The sequence below is a fragment of the Apus apus genome, chromosome 4, assembly GCF_020740795.1.
Source record: "Apus apus isolate bApuApu2 chromosome 4, bApuApu2.pri.cur, whole genome shotgun sequence".
Classification (NCBI taxonomy): Eukaryota; Metazoa; Chordata; class Aves; order Apodiformes; family Apodidae; genus Apus; species Apus apus.
The window spans coordinates 13,493,308-13,515,767 of NC_067285.1; the positions used below are offsets into that span (position 1 = coordinate 13,493,308).

General features: G+C 47.7%; 1 protein-coding gene across 3 annotated transcripts in view; it reads left to right on the forward strand.

Annotated features, from left to right (window-relative positions):
• The window catches only part of ARL3 (ADP ribosylation factor like GTPase 3), a 30,655-nt gene extending 13,058 nt beyond the window's left edge, over positions 1–17,597 (forward strand). Inside the window, exons 4-6 of one of the 3 annotated variants that reach the window (XM_051617483.1) lie at positions 1,717–1,767; positions 3,725–3,910; positions 17,151–17,597. In XM_051617483.1, the coding sequence (XP_051473443.1) occupies positions 1,717–1,767; positions 3,725–3,910; positions 17,151–17,192 (279 nt within the window). In that variant the 3' untranslated portion in view covers positions 17,193–17,597. Of the gene's footprint in view, positions 1–1,716; positions 1,768–3,724; positions 3,911–6,495; positions 7,342–12,420; positions 16,499–17,150 lie in introns of those variants that run through there. The other 2 variants (XM_051617482.1, XM_051617481.1) reach the window with 2 other exon arrangements.
• Positions 17,598–22,460: the final 4,863 nt, after the last annotated feature.

Genomic DNA, 22,460 nt, shown 5'->3' on the forward strand with positions numbered 1-22,460 from the left:
ATCCGTGCAGGTGCCTTTGAATGAGAGTTTGGTCTTGCATCACACACCTGTGATATTTGGAAGCTTAACCCAGGCAAATAAGGTGTGGATATCTGGCTGATTGCATATTCAGACAGGCACCTGCAGCTATTTGGCACAGTGCTTTCTGGTTTGGAAGTAGGCACTCTGCACATACTTTACCTTCTCTGTGCTCTGCTTTTGTGGCTTTTGCCCCAAGCACTGTTGTCTACAAGTGGTGCAGGAGAAAGCCTGGCTGGTTGGGACTTGGAGCTCTCCCTTGCCAGCTGGAGAAGCACCGTAATGTGGGAGGTGCTGCCTTTCAGTTGAGAAGTAGCACTTGACTGTTGCGTTCATGTGTTGCTGAGCTTCCCCAGAGATGTCTTGAAGGTGGACAGATGACAGTCCATTTTCACCCAGAGCACAACTGCCAGCCCTGCAGCTTCTTCCTTTCTTTTGGTCTGTGTTTCCAACCCCAAATGGGATACACAGGGGTGGATGCATGGGAGGGGCAGAGAAGTGCAAGTGCTGGTGATCACACTGTGGGGAGAGGCTGTATGTCACACTGTGCTCACGGGCCTTCCCCATCACATGGCACCAAGTGCATGCATTGCTGATGTGTCCCCATGCAGCTGCGTCCAGCCCTGCCACGTGTCCCCCAGCCTCTGTCAGTGTGCATCAGCCTGGCTTTGGGAGCACCACAGGCCCCAAGTCATCAGCAGAGAGGTCTGCAAGGTTGCTGGGTGACCTCCTCAGGCCTGGCATACAGATTCTTCTGCTGCGTGTTTGGTCCCATTTCAAACAACTCTAACACTGCTCATTAAGGGAGTGCCTGCAGTATGATAGATACTGCTCCTAGAGATCTTCCCTCCCCCAACGGTTTGGTCAAAATTATCCTGGAAGCGTGGAGTCTTATGCTGAGACTGCCTGCAAGGATGCCATTTATCTTGATGGCGGGGTGCTGTGCTCATCTATTCCCTGAAAACCAGGCTGACACTTGCTCCCTGCAAGCCACCAAAGAGCATGCAGATGACATGCTAGCAGCTTCAATCACTGCTGATGGGTAGTGGCAGGGACTGGAAGCAAAATGCTCAGTGTTTGTCACCAGTCCCGTCCCTGTCTGCTGTCCCAGCACCCTTCACCTTCAAAAACCTTTCCATACCAAGTAATGAAAAAGGGGTGCCATGCTATTCTTGCCTGAGTGTTACACTGAGGTTCCAATATATTCATCTGTCCCCTGAGGACCACTGTGTGCCTTGTTGGCTTATTGAGGAGGTGATACGTCCTGCTAGGGGCAGCGTGGTGTAGTCACACCAGTGCAATGCTTGTGCATTGTTTGCTAGGGTGAAAGACCATGTCTGGCTCCCCAGGTTTTGCCCTTCTGTGCTCAGCTTCAGCTCACAAGCCAGTCCTTTGAAAAGACACCAGGCTGTCTCCTGTGCTTTTCAGATAATAGATGCTATGGAGATGGTGAAATTATCCCCACTACTGCCCCCAGCTTCTTTCTGATCCTACCCATGTGGCTGTCCTCTTCCCCAGCTTTAAGAGAGGTTCTCGTTTCAGAACGTCACGAAGTTTTGGCAACATTTGACATAAATAATACTGGGGATCTTTGTGCACAAAATAGCATAATTAATAGGCTCAGCTCACTTAAGCACGTGATACTGTGGAAGAGTGTCTGCTGGGGAGAGTAACTTTTTCCTCTAATTTCTTTTTCAGATCTATGTCATTGACAGTGCAGATAGGAAGAGGTTTGAAGAAACAGGTCAGGTAAGTTACTTATGCCCAGCCTCCTTTGAAGTAACTCAGTGCTTCTGAGTGCCCCTTGCTCGCAAAAGTTAGGAAGATGATTTTGCTGTTTATGAGGGAAATTTGCATTTCAAGAGATTTGCCTTTCAACATCAATGCAGATTATTTTGGTAGATGTGAAACAAGGAAAATAGGTAGCCTATTTCTGTTTAAATAGAACGGTTTTCATTGAAGTTATACAATAATAGCAAATGGGCCCTAATACTGAAAGCAAAAACTTCTCTCCTTTAAACCTTGCCAAACCAAGACCCTGAGGAATCCTATTTTCTTATTTATGAAGTTGAAATGGAAATCATATTGACTTGATTGTCTTTTGGATGTAATTGAAAAAAAAACAACAAACAAAACTAAGAACATTGTAAGTAGGACTGGCCAGAAAATAAGATTTCCGTTCTGCAAAGTTTCGATGTTTTGTAACATTCTGTTGTTTTAGGATGGAATAAAAATAGGACTTTTGAACTTTCTTACGTAAAATTCAGAAGGTGACAGTGTCCCAAAATAGCTAGCAACCAATTTACCCCCTAGAAGTGGAAGATTTAGTTTAAAGCTCTCCGTTCTGTCTGATTTGAAGGAGGCACTTCATATTTTGCTTCTCAAGTATCATGGACACACCCTAACAGTAGAACTGTTGGTTGTTCTAGGGGTGGAACGTATCTTTCCCTGTTGGAGCAACTTCATTTTATATCAGCAATTAAATATTCAGTGGGCAAAAGAGAGGGAGAGGAAGGAGAAGCTCAGAGCACTTGCCTGAGTCAAGCAGAGTCAGCCTGGACCCCTCATATTTCTGCAAACACTTTTGGTTTCAATAAATCAGCCATGTCAGATGAAAGACCTATTTTGTTGAAAAATCCCCAGCCAACTCTGTTTATAACTCCATTCTCTCGTCCTGGTTTCCAAACCAAACATTGCTTTTGGGGGGATGGAGTCAGATTTCCTCTGCAGTGTAGCATCTCCCTGACTGCACTCATTTAATCCAAAAGTTTCTAGCCCATCAGTGAAAGATGTTAAGACAGTATCTGAGAGCATGAGACTGTTCCAGCTAAATAAGGAGCCCACAGAAATCTCATGTACTCATCTATCTGCAATGCCAGCAATCCCTACATTTTAAGTTCTCCAGTTTGTCGTGTGTTCACACAGGGAAGTGACTTGAGACTGTGTGCTTGTTTCACAAGGCCACTGCACAACCCTAGACATGAAGTATTGCACCAGTTGTTGTACCACTGCAGATTCAAATTTGAGCTATCAAAATAATCTATTTGAGTCACGCGGTTTTGTATGAACAAACCCATTTCTCAGAATGCCTCCCAATGTGTGCAGTGCATATGGAGCCAAAATCCAGCTAGCAAAGCTGATCTAGCTTGTCTTCAGCTAGCCAATGCCTTCAAAAGCATCAGCACTTTCTTGAGGCAGGAAGATTTCAATTTCGGGGGAAAAAAATGCCTCTTCCACTCAAATTGCAAAGTATGAAAGTTGGAACAAAACCCTGAAACTCATTATTATCAAAGATATCAGCGCTGGTGTCAATGGCTGCTCAGGTACAAATGCCAGTGAGAAAATAACTGAAGACAATGCTCATACTGCCAATGTACATGTTTTTTGCTGCTTCATCAATTTTGCTCTCCTGGGAGCAAGGATTGGTAAAACACAGAGTTGTAGCCTTTAAGGCAACTGCTAATTTCAGACCAAGATGAAGACTTTTGTAACCTGTAATTGGAATAAATAGTTTTTGAACCTTGGGCAGAGATGATTGTATACATTTTTGCTCTCTTATAATAAGATCTAGCTTTCACTGGAACACACTCTTCCAGCATTTGCCCTAAATATATTTCTAATTAGAGACAACCACTGGTAGTTGAAGGTTTTCTTCCTTTCCCTCTCTGCATCTCTCCACCACCCAACTTCCTTGCAAATGAAACAGGAGCTGGCTGAGCTTTTGGATGAAGAAAAGCTTAGTGGAGTCCCCGTGCTCATATTTGCTAACAAGCAGGATTTGCTGACGGCTGCCCCTGCCTCGGAGATTGCTGAGGGACTGAACCTACACACAATTCGGGACAGAGTGTGGCAGATCCAGTCTTGTTCAGCGCTTTCGGGAGAGGGAGTACAGGTGAGGCTCTGGAGAAGGCTTGCTATGCCAGCAGGCCATCTGTAAGAGATTGCTGTCTGTTGATCTGCAGGCTGGGGCTGGACCAGCCACCTCGCAAAGGAGGGTTAGCACCATGCAGACCATGGGACGCATGTCTCCTGGCCTGTGCAAAGGGAAGGGGAGCCTGTGGGTCCTTGGGATCTCTCCATCCTTGGGAAAGGGGAGAGCGATCACCTCCCCACCCAGGACACCTTCGCTGGGCCAAATGCAGACATTGATTTATTTTCAAGAAACTTCTGTCAGGTTAATCGTTTTCACAAAACAAGTAGTCTTTTACCATTAACCCCTTTGACTGTTACAAGTGTGCACTTTGAAAATCTGATTTACCTTCACCACTTAATGTCGTTTGGCATTTTGCTTAACCCAGGCACCAGAGAGGAACCGATCAATTTTTCTCATCCAGAGAAATGCAAGAGTTGCACATGGGGCAAGGACCACTTCTAATGCAGCATATGGGGCAGCAGAAACCCACCCAGGGGGGCTGAGCTGTGTTCCTGTGCTGAACTGTAATAGCTGTGTCTTGGGCTCCTGTGCTGTAGCCAGTTCCTGCAGTATAGTAGCTCTTTGTAATGTAAATGGGACCTAGGTTTGTTTATTTCACTCAGGCTTTCCTGAATTAATGGAATATTTGCCATGCTTGCAATCCAAGCAGTCAGGAGTACTCCCTTCACTGATACTTAAAGAAACAAAATGGTAATGACATTTATCTTCACTGTAGTTTCAGTAAAACTTAATTGCAGATGCTACAGAGCTGTTCAGGGTAGTCAGCCCTCAAGCTGAGTATGAAGAGTTGCAGAAGACCACAATACTGAGTGGGCAGTAAAATGGCAGATGAAATTCAGTGTTGACAAGTGCAGAATAATGCGAATGAGTAACAGTCCTAACTATACACATATGATGATGGACTCAAAATTAGCTGCCAAGCACAGATTTTGGAATAGCAGGTTAGTGCTTATCAAAAGACATGGCTAGACCATACCTTGAACATGACATTCATTTCTGCCTCTGCCCCATAGAAGATTTTAGTAATAGTAGAATCATTGTGTCCAACAAAAGATGGGTTGAAGCGTCTTTCAGGAGATCTTTAGACCAACCTCATGTTTAAAGCAGGGATAACTGCAAATCCAGAGAAAGTTGCTGGGGGCCTTGCCCAATCAAGTTATAAGTATTTCCAGGCATGGAGATTCCACAGCCTCTCTAGGTAACCTCTTCTAGCACTTAACTACCCTCATCAGAAAAAAATAAATAAATCTATATATCTGTTCAGAATTAGGAAAGATTTGAGAGTCCTCTAGAGAATGATCAGAAGCATAGAGTATGGCATCTATATACAGAGATAGTAAATAAATTAGGATTTGCAGCTTGGGAGAGAGAGGACGGAGAGCGGAAAAATCTTCAGGATTTATGAACTAAGGTATAAAAATGTTAGACTATATGCTATTTTTCACATTGCTAGAGGAAGAGCATTCCTAATGAAATAATCAGACAACAGCTTAAAAGAAATAAAAATGAAGTGCTTCTTTGCAAGTTGTGTAATTAAATTGTGAATCTCATACTAACTGAAGAAGAGATCCACAGGCAATCCTTACCACTAAGATTTGTGAGGCCGCTTTTGAATGGGGAACAGCTAGAGCCACAGACTGGGAGGGAAGAAAAGAGCAAGGGAGATCCTGTTCCTAAATGTTCTTTCACTTGGCATCCAGAACAGGGATGCTGGCCTGGATGGACCATTGGCCTGACCCAATCCAGCAGTTCTTCTGATTTAAAATTCTTTAGCTAATGCTTAGACCTAAATGTAGTAAGTGGTGTCCTCCAAAGGACCTTTACTCCAAAGGGCCTTTATTAAGATAGAAATTCAGCTGTGTTGCAGTCAATCTGGGGAAAGGCTTCAACTCTAATCTTTATTTTGAAGTGGTGGTAGCAGGGGGAAAGGCATTCCACAATGGCAGGGTATATTCAGATCCAAAGAAATGTGATCAAGAAAGTGAGGCTGTGACTCACAGCAGGCAGGCGAAGGTCACCTTCTTGCCTGCTCCAGTTTATCCTTGCCTTCTCTAGTTTATGGAAGTCCAAGTGAGCTCTCCAGCTGCAAAGGGGTGCTAAAGTGGCAGATTAAATTCTGGGATGTGTGTTGGATGTGGAAGACCTAAGTGATAGAAAAAGTGGCACTTTCTGTTTGTGAGCTTTGAAAAATGCCTCCTTGTCAAGCTGATCTGTGGGCTCTGTGGAGAGAGCTGCACACTTCTTTGTTGATAGCACCTTCTTACTGTGCCCTCTCCTTGAAGTACAGTGCATCCCTATACATTCAATAGAGTAAAATAAGCAGCCCAGTACCCTCTGCCAGGGAAATGAAATCTGCTTCTGCATTCACTTCCAGAAAACAGAAGACAAGAGCTAAAAAAAGTATTTGCAGGCCTACACATTTTGTTCGTCATTCGCTTATCTAGACAAATTAATTTAGATACAGGCCAGATAATACCCCACTTTGTTGTCTGCAGTCTCACTGCCCTAAATACTGCAGCTTATTCCATAAATTATTATTGCAGAAAGGTCAGGAAGTCGCAAACTCTCTACAGCTTACAAAAAAGGAGACCCTACTTTCCTCTTCTGCCATAACTCCAGCCCTGTAAAACGAGACAACAAGAATGTCAAGCTCTCCCTTTCCTTGGAAATTCATTGAACAAATGATTTTGGAGATGGTTTTTAAACTAAAGCTTGGATCAGCCCAGGAAGAAACAGCGTCTTCAGTACTGGGAATCTAAGAAGAGGTCAACATGCTCAAAATGTATGGGAATCAAAGAAGAACTTGTTCAAAAAGTGAGATTAAGAAAGATGGGTTTGAGAACTGTGGTACACAATATCTCTACCCATGGCCCTGAGCAGGAGCTCTCTTGGTAGTTAAATCTCAGGTCACTGCTTTAAGGACTTCTTTGAGAAATGACAATGAGTGACAACAAATTAAATGAAGATGTAGAAGCATCAGGTATTCAGAATGAAAGCCAAGGGGCGAGCAGGCCAATTGTTGCTGCTGATGTATTCTATTAGCTAGAGAAACATTGGAGACATTGCTGATGGATTTTGCAAGGAAGAGTGGTGGCATATCTAGTGCTGAGTACACGCAGGAACCGAGTTCATAGGGGAAGATTTTTGTGATAGCTTGAAGGAAGAGCAATGAGCAAGGATAAATAATGCCAATATATGAAGGAGAAATAGTTTGAAGGTCATTTAATTAGTTTAGCTGCTGTCACCACAGTGTACGGAATTGGGTAGTTAAGACTGGGGATTTCAAGGTTAATGAGATTAGATTATGGTTAATAGAATGATATAAATTTAGAGAATTTAACTATTATTTGAAATGGGTTATTTAATAAAACTGTTAATTAAGGAGAGAATCCATATTGTCATCTTCTCTTTTAAAATTAACCATTGGAGACTCTGGAAGAGGGGCCCAGCAATGTCCTGGGCAGGCTCAGAAGAGAGGTGACTGGGTTAACTGGAAAATCCATGGAGTGTCCTCTGGGTGCCAGCTGGTAGCCCCAGTTATGCCAGCTGAAGACATTATTACCTCCTGACTGTAACCATGGGCAGCACTCATCTTGTTAATCAGACTTCACAATGCCATTGAGGGGAGGAGTGGCGTCCTTCATGCTTAGAGACTTTTTCAAGCAAAATGCCTGCTTGGGCCTGACTTGATCATTCAACCCTAGTTAGGAGAGCAGGAAGGCCTTTTCTCCCAGCCACAGCCATTTGGGCTCTGCCTCTGGAGCAGAATCTTGCACCAGCTTACACCACCAGCCTTGCACAGGGTCTGGCAAGCAAGGGAAGTGATGGCCAATGTCAGCAGAGAAACGTAAGGGAACTGTTGCCTCACAACAGCTCCCTGGTGCCATGTAGGCTCTCTTGGGGTTGTGTTTTGTGACCAGCTCTCCAACTGTAGTCCTTGGCATGCAAAAGCTATGTATGTTCCACTCTGGCCAGACAAGGTTGGGTAAAAGCAGGCAGGACTCCACTGCTTTGCAGCCTGTCCTCTCACTGGAGGTGTTATTTAGGGGACAGGGTGTCTATTAAACATGACTTAAGGCTTTGGAGCAGTCTGTGCTCTGCAGCTTGTTTCTTGTCTGAAGCAAGAGTCTCCGGTCAAGGCAGCAGGAGCTCAGCCTGCCCCGAGGAATTGTCCTCCAGAACGATGCTGCAGTGTATTGTGTCCAGAGTCTCCCAAGCATAATGGCCCCCCAGAGACCATTAAAAGCCAGTGGATCTGAGAGTAGCCACTAAACTTCTCTAATTTATGCCAGTGCTGGGCTGGCCCAAAGGACTGTGGGAAGAGCTGAACTGCCTTCTCCTCCCTGACTGTTTGAACCCAGTTGAGAATGAAGCCCAAGACCTAAGTTACGCCAATGCTGCAATTCAGCACTTTTGTAAGGGCAAGATTCAGAACAGGACACCCCCCCACACACACTCCCGAATGTTGTACCCTCAGAGTTAGGTTTTGCCTTAAATACATGTTACGCAGGCTAGATGGGATCTTCCACATCTTAACAAGATTCTGGGGCTACTTGTAAATGTGATTTAAAACCAGTTTTCATTACTGCAGATCTCTTGGGACAGGCAGAGCTGGGGCTTGTTGAAGAAAAGCAGCCATATTTGCAGATTACAGGACAAAGTCTTGATTTTTAAGTAGGGTAAGGAGGGAGTCTATGGCACTGCATCAGGGATACAATGTCTCAGAGGACAAAAGAAGAGCTTGCACCCAGACGAAAAACAATGGATGAGGTACTTGTGGGAGCCTGTAAAAGCCAGCCTGTATGATGACTGGAGGTGCAGAGAAGTGACAGATAATAAAGGCACAGTCTTAACTGTGCAGTGGGAGAAGAAAGTAACAGTTAAAATAACGCATAGCAAAAATGCTAGAGATGGAGAATTTTGCACTTCCCTGACCCAATTTGTTATGGCAGACAGAGGATTACATGAAAGGATTAAGCTTTGCTGTCCTTAAGGTCACGCTAGAGGTCATAAGTTTGTGCCCTTGCCTGATCCCTGTCTTGCAGGGGAGCAGAAATCAGGAGGCTTTTTATGGGGTGGAAGACTTGTTCACTGTGTTTGAAGTCAGATTACTTCACTCTCATAGCCACAAAGCTGATAATGCAGAGAATAAGCAAGCAGTGGGCTAATCTCAAGGAGAATTTTTTATTTCTCCCAGGGAAGGCTCTACCAGTCCTTTCCCAAAGGGGTTAGAGTACAACTCCCTTGGCACAATAGCAGATGTGACTGCAGCAAGGCAGGATTGTGCTGAGCAGCATTTCACTGCAAGGAGCATTATCCTCCTCCCTGGAGTTCTCTCTCTTTGCTTTGGTAGAGTTTACTGACTGCTTGTTATGGAGCTAAGAGAGGCAAAACTGAAAGATCTGAAAACTTTCCCTGGCTAAGTTTTCCCAGGGTTGACTTGGGGCTGGAATACTAATATTGTATCCATCTCCATCCCCAGAGCACCTGTCACTGTCTCTGTGTCTCAACAAAGCAGTGCAAGAATATCTATCAAGATCTAAATATTACAGTAGGGATTGTACTTTCTGCACAGAGCTGTCTTTTAAGCATGCAGATACATGCAGGGACAGAGTGTTTAGGGACAAAGGATAACATTTGACTTCACTCTCTTAAGCGCCATTTCCTCCTTACCACGTGCCTTCCCCATAGCAGCTCTCTGTGTTTATAGCAGCTTCCCCAGATCCCTCCGTCCTACTTCAAACCATAGTGGAAAAAAACAACTGCAAACATACCTTTTAGTTGCTTTTGCTTTCCATTGCATTTGCTGTTCTCCACAGCATCTGGGGACACTGCAGAACACATGCCTCCTGAAGAAGTTGCACCAGAAGCTACGGGTGTAGTTGCAGAGTAGTTGAAGATGAGGAAGGTGTCTTACAGGTAGCTTTGCGGTACAAGACACACAGGGCTGAGCATGTTCCTTTTCACTTTCTCACTGTCAGGCAAGGAGATACCTGCAATTAAATGTGATTTTTTCTGAAAATTAACTCATGCCAGAAGAGAATTTTTTAAAATCTATTCCTGCTTTAAAAGTTCAGTGACCTACTTATGTATTTCAAGCCTGTTTGGAGTTCACCTTTCCTTTTGCATTTTGCTATGTCATTCTTTTGCCCTCGTTACATGCTTGATGCAGCCAGGCTCCCAGCCATGGTAAATCCCATCATAAACTCTGCTTTATGACCCTCGCTGCACTGGTGCTGAAACTGTCTCTTTTCCTTCCTGAGCTCCCGAGTGGCAGCAGGCAGAGTTTTAATCACTGTGAATTCAGGTTGTGGTCAGATTAGGTAGAAGATAGGATGCGTGTTTGTTGTTTTGCAGTGATGTATTGTTTCTGGGATTACTGTGCTGAATAGCAGAGGGTGTCAGCTGATATTTATTACTTTAAGCTGTCTCAGCTGTTCTGGTTCAGCAAATAAACCTACATTCAAAATGAATGAGGAGCTCTGCTTGCCTTGTATGCCATGATGTGTGCAAATGTGATTATTGCTTCCGAGGCAGGGGAAGCTGAAATCATTGTGGGAGCATTTCTATTTATTTATTTATTTTTACCCTTTGCAGGCAATCATGCAGATTTCTAAAGCACACAATCAAGCCAAAGGCTTGACACCTCTCCTAGCCCCGTTGTTAAGCCTTGGCATTCCTCATGCTGGGAATGGCTCACTCCTTCTCTCTCTAAAGTGATAAGCTTTAAACCATGCTATTGATTGCTTAAGGCATTACATGTTTTACACCTAGGTTATCAGTGTTATTGAAAGGGGAAGACACAAAGCTACTGGGCCTTAAAATGAATCTACCTCTCGTCTTTTCCCATTTGCTCTGAGGATTTCAGACAATTTGTTTTACACTGATCTCTGCTGTGGAGATAAATAAATGAAACTGGAGACATCAACCCTCCCCAAGGTTAGAGTTAGGAGTGTTATTAGTGTAGGGTCTCATGTGCACCCCAGCACAAGCTGGGCTTGCTTATTCTTTATTTAACACAGCAACAAGGGTTCATTTCAGAAGTTGCTGCTCCCCTTCAGATAAGAAGTGTCACATAGCGCAGCTATCAAGGTGAATTGGTATTTTCAAGTGAGAACCTCTCTGCTTCTGATTAAGCCCTGAGGACTCCATCTCCTCTCTCTTAACTCTTTAGCTCCCCTCCAACATAGCCACCACCTTTGTGGCTGAGGGGTGACATGGAGGCATGGCAGTGGGTCTCAGCTCACCCCAAGGGCCTGCCAAGCTGTGCCTTTGGCCATCTGTCCTTAGGGCAGCTGAGGGCCTTGGCAGCCTTTTGGCATTTTGGGGACAATGGCATAGGAAGCCAGTGACACTGCTACCACAGGGCTAGCAGTGATGCTGGCCCAAAGGCTCTAGGCTTTCTTAGCCTAGAAAACTATAATTTTAATGATCCAAAAATGATCATTGAACATAATACAGTGAAATCCTCTCTCCAGAACTCCAGGGTGACATTTATTCAATTTCCAAGCATAAAGATCTGCCACTCCCCTCTCATACCCAAAAACCCTACCTTGCCTTCTTTCTGCCCTGAGCCTCCCTGTCAGCAGAGATACCTTGTAGGCAGGGTGGATTTGATGGGACACAAACGTGCGGAGATTGTGCATCTTGTGCTCCATTCTGCGCATCTCACAACAGCCAAGTGTCAGGCACAGATAAAATGTGACTTTGCCCTTCAATAGCATATCCCATTCTGGGATCTCAGCAATAAACTCAGGACTCAGGTGTTCACAGCACAAGTGTTACCATTCTGCTTCTAGTGGTCAGAGGTGTCATGCGCACATTTTTACAGAAATACTCTAAAGAGTCTATCATCCTCTAAAAACATGACCACAATTGTTTCTCACTGAGCCTCTGTGGAACCCCTCAAGGCCCATTTTCTGTGGGGCCCTGAGGAGTAGGGAGCAAGAGTCCAGATGCACTTAATGCATTGGCTTCCATGGATCTGGATTTCAGGGCTTGCTGCTGAGCAGAGAATTAGAGCCATATTCTTATGCAGCTGAGCAGAGAATTAGAGCTGTATTCTTAATAGGGAGCTGACTGTATAACAAACAGCCCCCTAAAACCCATGGCCTCAAAGATAGGATGATTTGCCCAAGGTTACACAAATCATCTGGAGCTGAGCCTTCATCTGCCACTGGCATACCTTGACTGCAAAGTGATCCTTCCTCAGAGGACCTACACATAGTGGCGTGATGAGATGATGATACTTTTTTATGGTCAGATGAAAGATTTAATAACCTCTGTGTGACAACATCTACCCAGCAATGAAGCACTTGTTTTTTTTTACCCGTGGCATTTTTGGACACATAGGGCAGGTTGGGGGTAGATGAGGAGGCAGAAGATGGTGCTTGCAGAATGGTGGTAGGGTGGGATTTGGGGATTCCTTTTCCCTTTGCTTGACTAATACTGCCTTTCTCTGTCTGAAGGACGGCATGAATTGGGTGTGCAAAAATGTCAATGCTAAGAAGAAATAAAGCGTTCTGAGCTGCATGAAAATGGAGGAGCGGTGGGAGCAGAATTCTAGCCTGAAAACACTAATTTGCTGCTTTCTGACCAAATGTTTTTCCATCTGTGCACAGCTACAGCTGTTAAAAGAAAACAAAAAAAAAAAAAAAGAGAGAGAAAAAGGGAACAACATCGGTTAAAACCTGCTGCTGGATTTGGAACTTGACCTGCTCTTTAGTATAATTTTTTTATCCCAATAAAGGAATTATGTATTTGCTTCCTATGCATAAATAGTATTAAAAGTCTGATTAGCAAGCAAGTTTGTAAGCAGAAGCAAGACTGATTCAGTGTGGAGCAGAGGGAGGGGTGAGTTACTGTAGCTGCTTAGATACATAGGACCTGCCCTATATGTGCGGGTTTGTGGTTGCTGAGGACACGCTCAGGTGTCACTCACAGCTTCCCCTCAGTGACAGATAAAATGCGGTTGTGTTACCAATTGTGGGTAGTTTCTTAAAATAAAGCTGCTAAAGAGTCATTTGTGTAATGAGGGTAGAAGACTTCCACGTATTCCTATAGCCATAAAAGAGGAGTTTGATCATAACGAGGCACTGTTGCATTGCGACACCGCTGTAGAAGGGAGAGAAGGGTTATATGTGCATAATTGAAGCTCTTTACACTTGGAATAATGCAAAATGAGCGTGCCTAGGGCTTTTCTTGCAGCTGAAGGAGAATTTATCCCAGCATTTCACCTTGAGCCAGCAAAAACGTGGTTCCTTCATTCAGTAAGTTCCATATGCAAGATTAGTCTTGATGTTGAACAATCCCTGTTGATTTTCCCTTGATGTTAAGGCAACTCTTGCAGCAAAATGCAATTAAGTCCATGATTACTTTTTAGAATGAGATACCAGGTCCCAGGTTTCCTTTTTGAAATGTGCAAAATACATTTTCCTACCCCCCTTCCTCAGCAGGCCTTGCCTAGCCCTTTGGAGGACTCAGGGGATTGCCCCATGGCAGGCTGGGTGACCAGGGCCTGAGGGGGTCCCAGCCCAGTGCCAGCTGCAAATTGCCCCGGTGGAGGGTGAGAAGCCTGATGAATGGCAGATGGGAAGCACTCTTTAAAATGAGGATTCATTCTTCCCTGATCTGGCTTTCCTCTAAAATGATACAGTTGCTGAAATAGGAAAGAGAATGTGTTTTCCACCTCCTCATCCCCAATTCAAATCTAGCCCCAGCTGACAGTGAGCAGGAGTCATTAGCACGCCAAAGCAGCCATGTCCTGCATGAAGTGAGCTTGGTGACTCCTGGGCCAGTTTCTAATGCACAGATGGTAAAATAATCCCACTGCCCTGCTTGCCAGCTTTGTTTGCTGCCTGCCTGCAAAAGGCCAGAGGATGACTAGGGACTGTATTACCCCTTCTACCTCTTGGAGACGGACCGGCGGGCAGGATGGGGAAAGCTGCCTGTACTACAGCATGTGGCTTTACCACGCGTCAGCGAGTTGACTCATGGACCCAGACAGACGGCTGACACCCCTGGAGCGCCCAGCTCTTTGCTCCTCCCTTCCCCTGGACGTCTCCACCTCACGGCAGAAACATCTGCACTGTGCGTGGAACAGTCCCTGGCCGCCTACGTGTTACATACAGCCCAGCAGATTAAAATCATCTGGGCCCGATTCCGGGTCCCCCCCCAAACATAAGGGTGTACAGTAGCGGTTCAGGGGTTGCTCTATGTGTACAGTTCAGCTGTCTTTGCTGTGGCTGGGGGCAGAGGGACAGCTGGGACAGCAACTGCTTTAGCAATCCAACTTTAATCTGCCTGCGTCTGTGAGTCAGCACCCTCTGACTGCATCTGTCTCCAGCACCGAGGCAGGACGTGCCTGCCCGAGTAGCAGAGCCTTGCTTTAAAAACCGGACAACTGGGAGGGGGAAAAGAGCAGGCTCAAGTGAGCTGTTAAGCAATCGCTAATGACACAAAGTGACACAGCTGCAGCTTTGCATGGATTGAGCAAGGAGTCATAAGATGAGATGTTAATTTAAACATAGCTTGTTCAGTGTCTCCCCAGCTGCATTGGCTTATCTGGAACCCTAGGAATCTGAGCACCACATGTTCCTGGGTTAGCCTGAGGAGGAGAAATGCATCCCAGCATCGCCTTTTCCTTGCAATTAATGCATTTACCTGATGCAAGCTCTGTAAAGACTTGCAGCCCTTTCCTGAAGGCATGCTTTGTGCTGGCTGAGTGGCAGAGCTTTGTGGCAGATAATCCTGAGCTTTGGATTTGCCTGCACTGCAAGCCAGGTGCAGAGCTAAATGCTTGGGTACCCCTCCTCTGGCCCAGGCAGGACAGAGCAAAGTCCCCCTGGGTGCTTGGGCATTGATCCTTCTCACTTGCTAGGGAGTTGAGTTGGTGCTTCCCCACTCACTACTTTTTTACCAGTGGCAAGCTTACCCTGTGCCACCCCATCTGTGCCACAGTTTAGTTTTCTGGGTCCAAAAAGCATCTGAGAAGGTATTTTGGGGTTTTTTTTAGGCTCACATTGGTGAAACTTGGAAATGTGTGTAAAATATAATAATTTTCGTATTAATCCAGTTTGGAAGGAAAAACTGCCTTACTGAACTCAGGATCCAGAAGGGTTTGCTGGCTCATTCCTTATGTTTGCATGTAGCTACATGTATTGGTTATGTGCATCTGTACCAGTCAGAGCTTCACCTGTAATCCAGTAGATTAATTTGGTTTAACTGCACCAGGTAGTAAGAGAGGAAGATTGTGGTAGAGCAAGCAGTGCTGGGAGGATGGAGGTGGAGGGTTAAAATGACCATGACTTAAATAAACCACCCAGCAGTGATGGCTCTAAATCTCCTTTTTTTGGTAAACATCTCCCTGTGCATGACCTGGTGAAAATGTAAAAGGATTTGAGGTTCTATTCACTTGCTGCTCCTTGCCTGTATATATTTACCTCTCCCCCCTCAGCAGCACTTGGCTACATACCACCTGTAAAACGGGCTGGGGCCAGCCAAAACGCCATGCAGTGAAACCCCTGCCCCCTCCCAGCCCTTCAGCTCCTGTTCGGTTTATGGTAATTGTGTACACGAGGCTTTGTCCTTCCAGCTCTTGTCTGCTTTCTCCTCCTTTAAGTGAGATTCAGGGGAAGCAAACCTCCTCATTGGTATGGGTGGAGCTCTACCCCACGTCCATTGATTCAGAGGCTTTTAAAGCCAGAAGAGACCGTTATGTTCCCCTCCCCTGACCTCCCGTGTAACACAGCCCATTAAACCCACCCGCCGGTGCGGTGACTTGCGCACCTCTGGTAGGATGACACCCGGCCTTGATTTAAAGGCTCAGAGTGACAGACAGATCCACGCCAGGCCTCAAGAAGTTTGTCACAGGGGTTAATTCTCCTCCCGCAGGGAGTTTGTCTTGCTTCACTTTCACATCATTAAATCTGGTTTTACCTTCGCGATAAATGAGAGATGCCTCTCCTGCTCCTTTGTGTTCTCTGGAGGGGAGGGATGATGGAGAAGTGAAATTCTCCAAGGGCATGTAAGGAAATGTGGGTCCCAAACCCCTGCTCCAACCATGAGCACTGGGCCTGGGTACTCATGTCCTCCTCTGGCTGCAGCCACGTCCCCCTGCTGCAGCTCTGACAGAGAATGTCTGTCCTTGCCCTTGGAGAATGCTTGCCAAAGCCTCATGCAACCTTCTCCCAATTTGCCCCTTCCAGTACTGCTTCTTGCACGTTAATTACTTTTTTTCTCTGTTGAAAATAGAACTGATCACCAAACTGTTTTTATTAAGTGTACTGGGATGAGACCAGCCCACTCAAACTTGGCCCCAAACTTGCTCTTTCTTCTGTGAAAGCAAAAGGTGGCAGCTGTTGCATTCCCTGGGCTGGCTGGGTCCACACAAGCTCTTTCTTTTATGTTCCCTTTTTGAATTTCACCAAAAAGGGGTATTTGCAATATCTGGTCATGTTGTTACTCAGTGTATAATTTAGATGTCTTTGTCAAAAAAGAAAAGAAAAGAAAAGAAAAGAAATAAACTAAAATTTAGTAGAAAGACAACTCGTGTTTGGGCGTGATCCTTTTTCTTTGACAGGGTCACTTTCCCAGCAGTCAGTCAAAGACTGTGCCTTCCCAAGGAGCTGCTGGTCAGTCTGTGAAGCTGCTTTTCCACCATTCCCCTCCACCTTCCCATCAGGGACCGTCACCAGTACTAGAAGTGGTCAAAACTGTTGGAAGAAGCCATTTCCCTTTGGATTTTTTGCTTGTCCAAAACTATCAAAAAAGCCAGCCAGCGAGCAAGGCAAACTTTGGGAGGATCTTCCTGTTTCAAAAATCATTTTGTAGGAAAAAAAAAAAAAAGCATGTCATGAAACACGTTCCCCACCAACCTGGCAGGAAAAGGGAAGGGGGAAAAGAAAAGCAGTAAACATTTGGGTTTGGTTCAGTGAAGCAAGGTTTGGAGGGGGCTTGGAAGGAGGAAAGCGAATTCTGGAGTTGTTTCTTTCCAAATAATTTGACTCATTACTGTTCCTGCAACATCGTGACAGGCCAAAAAGCAAGAAACTGTTAGAGCTCTTTAAAGCATCAGCTCCCTCGCTGCAGGGCCAGGATGCCTGGAAGGCTGTCAGAGCCTCTGGAAAAAAACATTACAGATGGTCACACTTAATTTCTTTTCTCTCTCTTTTTTTTTTTTTTTTTTTTTTTTTTTAAGGCACGCTTTATACCGAGTCCGGGTATTTTTTCAGCAAAGTAGGAAATACTTTTTCATCTTGTTTGCCTAATGGATTGGATGTGAAAAATATTTCTCTGGCAAGTGAACATCCTGAGAGTTGTTTGACTTGTCACGACGTTATGAATCGGCCCCTGCGGCCCCTGCCCCCGAAGCTGCCGCGCTTCCCTCTCCTGTTGCTGTTTACGGTGGGACGCGCGGTAATTTATGGCGAGGCTGCGTGTGACCTTGCATGTGTCTGCTGGAGCAAACCACAGCTCCCTTCCCCGCACAAGCCCCGCTTTACATTCACATGATGAATTTAGTGCTCCCGAAAGGACAAGGAACCGAGTGGATTGGATATGGGGAGGGGAATAAAAAAGAAAATAATCATGATAATCCACAGCCTGAAGGAGAAATAAACACTGAGATTTTTTTGTTCCTCTTCAACCAGTGTTTCCCTGTTGTTTATGGCCTCGCAGCCCCTGGACGGCTGCCTTGATCAGTGCAGAGACATTGTCTGGGGCCACAGAGCCGAAGATTTCAGCCTCTGCCTTCTCGCCATGTGGGCATCCCCGGCCCTGCCGTGCTCTGTTGGGCACATGTTGTCAAGGGGCAGCCAGGCCCATGGCCACGGTGCTCCACAACCCTTGCCCACCCACCTGGGCACCCACCCAGCACTGAAGCCTTTTAAATTTTCTTCTATTTTGTTTTGTTTAAGTGGAAACAAGCTCGCACCACAGCCTTGTGATTGGCGCCTGGCTAAACTGCAGCTTCAGGCTCACTTGGCTGAATTTGGGCTCGATGGATTTTTTTATTGCAATCTGTTCACTTATTTCCCTTCCCAGTGCTGACTGGAAGCAAAACTCCTGTAAAGCTGCAGTCGGGCTGTGCCCGTGCTGGGGGATGCTGTCAAAGGCTTGCTGGGAACAGTGCGGGGTGGGGGGTGTGCTCCCTCCACGTTTCCTATTTAGATGGCTGACTGAGATTAGTATCTGTATCCATTTTAATGGGAAAAGGAAAAAAAAATAAAATAAAATCCTAGTTGGAAGAGGAAGGGTTGGAAGGAGCCCCTCTGCTTGCAGTGTGCCGTAACTGCGCGGCCCCGAGCTGCAGCCCCATGGGCAGCAGGGCTGGGCAGCCAAACACAGCCCCAAATAAATAATCCTACAAGGAAGGGGAGCTGTCAGGTAGGTTAGGCCCCCGAGTCTGAGCTGCATTAGGAGCTGGCAGGAATGCCCAGCAAATACATCATACAGATGAGAGGTATTTTTAAATAGAAATTGTCCTTGCTACTTGGCTTTGCAACCTTTATTTTGTGCTACCGATGGCAGCCAAAGCCTGTCAGCTTCAACGCTCTTCTGGGTGGAGGAGGAAAGCTGACAGGGGCTCAGGGTGCCATGGGGGAACACTGCTGGGGACAGTGGGACCCCTCACACTGAGAACATCGTCCATGAGCTGGAGACACTGTGCGGTCCCCACCCTGCGACAGCTGGGTCCCAACCAACCGCTCAAAGCGGCGTCTTGGGGTGGCTGAGCCAGCTGTCCTGTCCCTGCTCCATCACTCTCCCTGATGAGCAGGAGGATTTGTATGTATTTTGAGTTCATTTTTATAGCCAGCACCTGTGAGGCCAGCGCCAGGCAGGGATAACAGAGGGGGCCACACCATGGGGGACTGGGACAGTGGTGCGGGGATGGAGAGCTGTTCTGGGGGAATGGGGAAACTGAGGCATGGCAACCCCTCTCCACCCAGGGGCAGCGCTTGGGTCTGGGACCAGGCAGGGGGCTGAGGCCACAGCTCATGCCCACTTTCAGAGGCAGGGCAGGATCCGCAGCTTTCGCAGCCCCGTGGGGGCGGGCGGGGGGCGCTGAGTCGGGCACACTGAGCGTGGCACAGCTGGTGCGGGCTGCGGGGCGGGGGGGCTGCAGTTGCTCCTGACACTTTTGCCTCTGAATGTGATGATAAACTCCCTTTCCCGATTAGTGCTGATCCCTCTGCCTCCAAAACAGTTGGCCCTAATGAACATACGGCCCAACAGCTGTAAGCAGTTATACATATGCATGGATATATATATTTATCCCCCCCCAGCCCATCCATATATACTGGAGATCACAGCTGTTGCTATTCTTCCTTGCAATGCAGATCAGACGCTCTCTCTCTTTGGAGTCTTACTTGACCTATTTTGCAGCCGCAAGATTTTTTGTGATGATGATTTCCCCAGTTGGTGCTTTTGATTCTGCCTGAAACATCTTGATTGAAGGCAAACAATGGCAGCTCCGGCAGCCGGCAGCGCCCCGCACCCACGCGCCGCCCCAGCCCTGCCAGCCGCCACGCGCCGGGGGGGCCAGGGACGCGCCCCAGCCCCTGCTTCCCAGGGCAGCAGCGGCTGCCGGCTGGGCCATCCCAACGTCTCCTCTTCCCTGCTTCCCCTTCCCTGCGCCCACAGGACACAGCTCTGCTGCCTGGCCTATCAGCTTGGCCATCCAAACTGCACCTTGAGGCTTGTGCTGGTCTCCCCATCCTCTGCCACCTCCATCTGCTCAGCCCTGAGCCTCTTCCCACCATCTGGAAACTGATCCACCACCCCCAAATCTTGCAAACCAGGTGGTGATGCCCCTTGAGGTCCCAGGAGTGCCTCAGCTTTAAGGTCATGGTGGGGAGATGGTGCCCAGGGTGCCAGAGCTGGGGAGGTTGGCAAAACCCCAATGGCTGCTGGATCCGTAGGAGCAGCAATGCTCTGAGCACCCCATGGGTGATGGAGACCTTCAAAGCCCGTTTCCTGGGGAACCCTATCCTCTGCTTACTGCTCAAGGCAAGGTTTTGGGGCTGTCAGGGAGCCTCTGCCTGCCCCGCAGCCACCCCCCCCCCCCAGCTGAGCTGCGCAGGTGCCCCAGAAGAAGGGCCCTGAAGTCACTGCATCCCGACAGAGCAAAGTGCTGCCCGGGCGCACACAAAGCCATGTCTTGTTTGGCATTTTCATTTTAAGCATGTCCTTCATTTGGGTTTCTACAGCAACCGGGAAGTTCCCGTCCTGGCCTGGCTGGAGGGAGCGAAGAAGCCAGGGAAGTGGAGTGGGAGGGTGGGAGGGGAAGAAGCAAAACTCAAGTTTTTAAAGAGCTAAGACTGCACTTTTTGCCTCCATCCCGGGCCCAAGGCTGCTGCAGCCAGGGCAGGGCTCCAACCCTGTCCCTCTCCCTTTGTCCCCAGAGGCACTGCAGCCACTGGAACCAAACCAGGGGGTTTGAAACACCAGCTACTGGGGCCCCTTCATCTGAGGTGTCCCACCCTGCCCAGCCCTGGCACAGCTGCATCCCATGAGCCCCTTCACACGCCTTGGGTTAAAAAGAGTGCATTTCCTTAGAAAAACACTTTTCTTAAAAAAAAAGTAAAAACCCAGTGAGCTGCCAGTGATTCATCTTAGGCAGCGAGTCTCTTCATTTATTCATTACGAGATAATACCCAAATCTGGCTAATTAATATTCCTGCATATTTTCCAAGGGCTGATGAGGTATCTTAAACATCTTGCCGAGATGGGCTTTCATATTTATAAGATGGATGTGCAAACTTAAATTGATGCCATCTAAATATACTCCTCATGTTTAACCATGGGGCTTCACTCCCAGGGTGCTGGGGGGGTTCCCCGGGCACACACCCCAGCTTGAAGCAGGACCTGAGGCAGGTGGGAGAGCTGCCCAAAAAGGCTCCTGCAAGCCAGGGTGTGATGTCATGGTGCCCGTCTGTCCACAAAGATGTAAGATTTCTGTTTCCTTGGGTGATGGGAGCAGAGCGTGGAGAGCACTGAGTGTGTCCGTGGGGTCAGCAGCTCTTTGGGGTGAGGGATCAGTGTGAGCACCCATGTAGCTGGACACAGCGACAGGTACCAGGCCTGCAGCTTCCTGCTGAAACCTTTTCTGAGGTTAAAAATAGGCCTTGGTTGCAAACAGAAAACCTGGTTTGCATTCACCTTCATTATGTTGATTGATTATTTACATGTATGAAAATGGAGGAAGATGCATCGGCTCCTCCACCTGGGGACCTCTCAACATGGCAGAGCCTGAACCTCTTCAGGTAAATCCCTGCCAGGGGATGGGCCATGGGTGCTGCCACCCTCTTCCCAGGATCAACCTGAAAATGAAGTATCAGCCCCTCTCCAGGCACTGACTGGGGGGATGAGCCATGGCCCTGCGCCCTGACTGTGCTGGCTGGAGGTGTGGTGATCATCAGCACCACTGCCTCTCCCATCACCCAGCTCCGCCAGATGTGTGTGTCCAGCTCCAGCTGTTCCCCATCAGCCTCCCCTGAGCAGCACTGCCAGCCCTGGGATCCTTTTTCCACCAGGCCCCATGTCCTTCATCAGACACCGATTTTGTCTGGCCCAGCTGCTCATTTTTCTTTCCGCCGTGTGACATGTTTTCACCCGGCTCCTAATCTGTCTCTTTCCATTCACAACTCAAGCTGTTTATGGATGTGCCTCTGCTCCCCCTGCTTTTCCCACCCCCTGGACAGAGCCATCTATCAACAAAACCCCGCTAAGCACCGGAGCATCGAGCTTCCCCCTCCAGACTGCCCAGGGGGTGGTCCCGGGGGGGCGCATTGCTGCCCCCCTCCCCACCACCAGCAATGTGTGGGGTTTTATGGTGCCATGCCACAGGAAGCTGGGATGTCAGGGTCTTCCTCCCAGCTGGGGGAGGGGCAGAGGGGCCACAGCGCCCAGGCTCTGCAAGGGCCACCTGCAGTTTTGGGGCTGCTCCCTCTGGTGAAAGCACAAGGTGAGGGTGGCTCACAGTGGGGACATGTTTCAAGCCCATCAGGGATCTCCTGGTGGGGTTGAGGCTGCATCCATGTCCCCTCGTCTATAGGGGACAGTCATTTTAATGCTTGCCCAGGGCTGGCAGCTGCCCACTCTGGTGAGAGGAGGCAGCTGTGCCAAAGAGGAAGAGAAGGATGATGACAATGATGACCCCCAGATAGCCCAATGGTTTGGGTGTTTCCTGAAGTGACTGAGCAGGACGGGGCTGGGAAGGCCCCTGCAGGGCAGTGAGGCCAACCTGCTGCCCTTGGCACCCCGCGCACGGGGCAGCACGGAGCTGGAGGGTGGGTAGGAGCACGCAGAGGCCGGGGTGCTGGCTCCTCCCCTTCAGCACCGCCTGGAAAGAGCCTCATTCGCAGTGGATTTGCTGCCGCTTCCCTCGGGGTGGGATGGGGGGAGCATGGTGCAAGGGACCCCCTCCCTCAGACCTCCTCTGGTTTCGGCTTGCTGAAACTCTCTCCCCTTCCCGTTTCCCACCAAAGCACCATGGGGGGAATCCCAA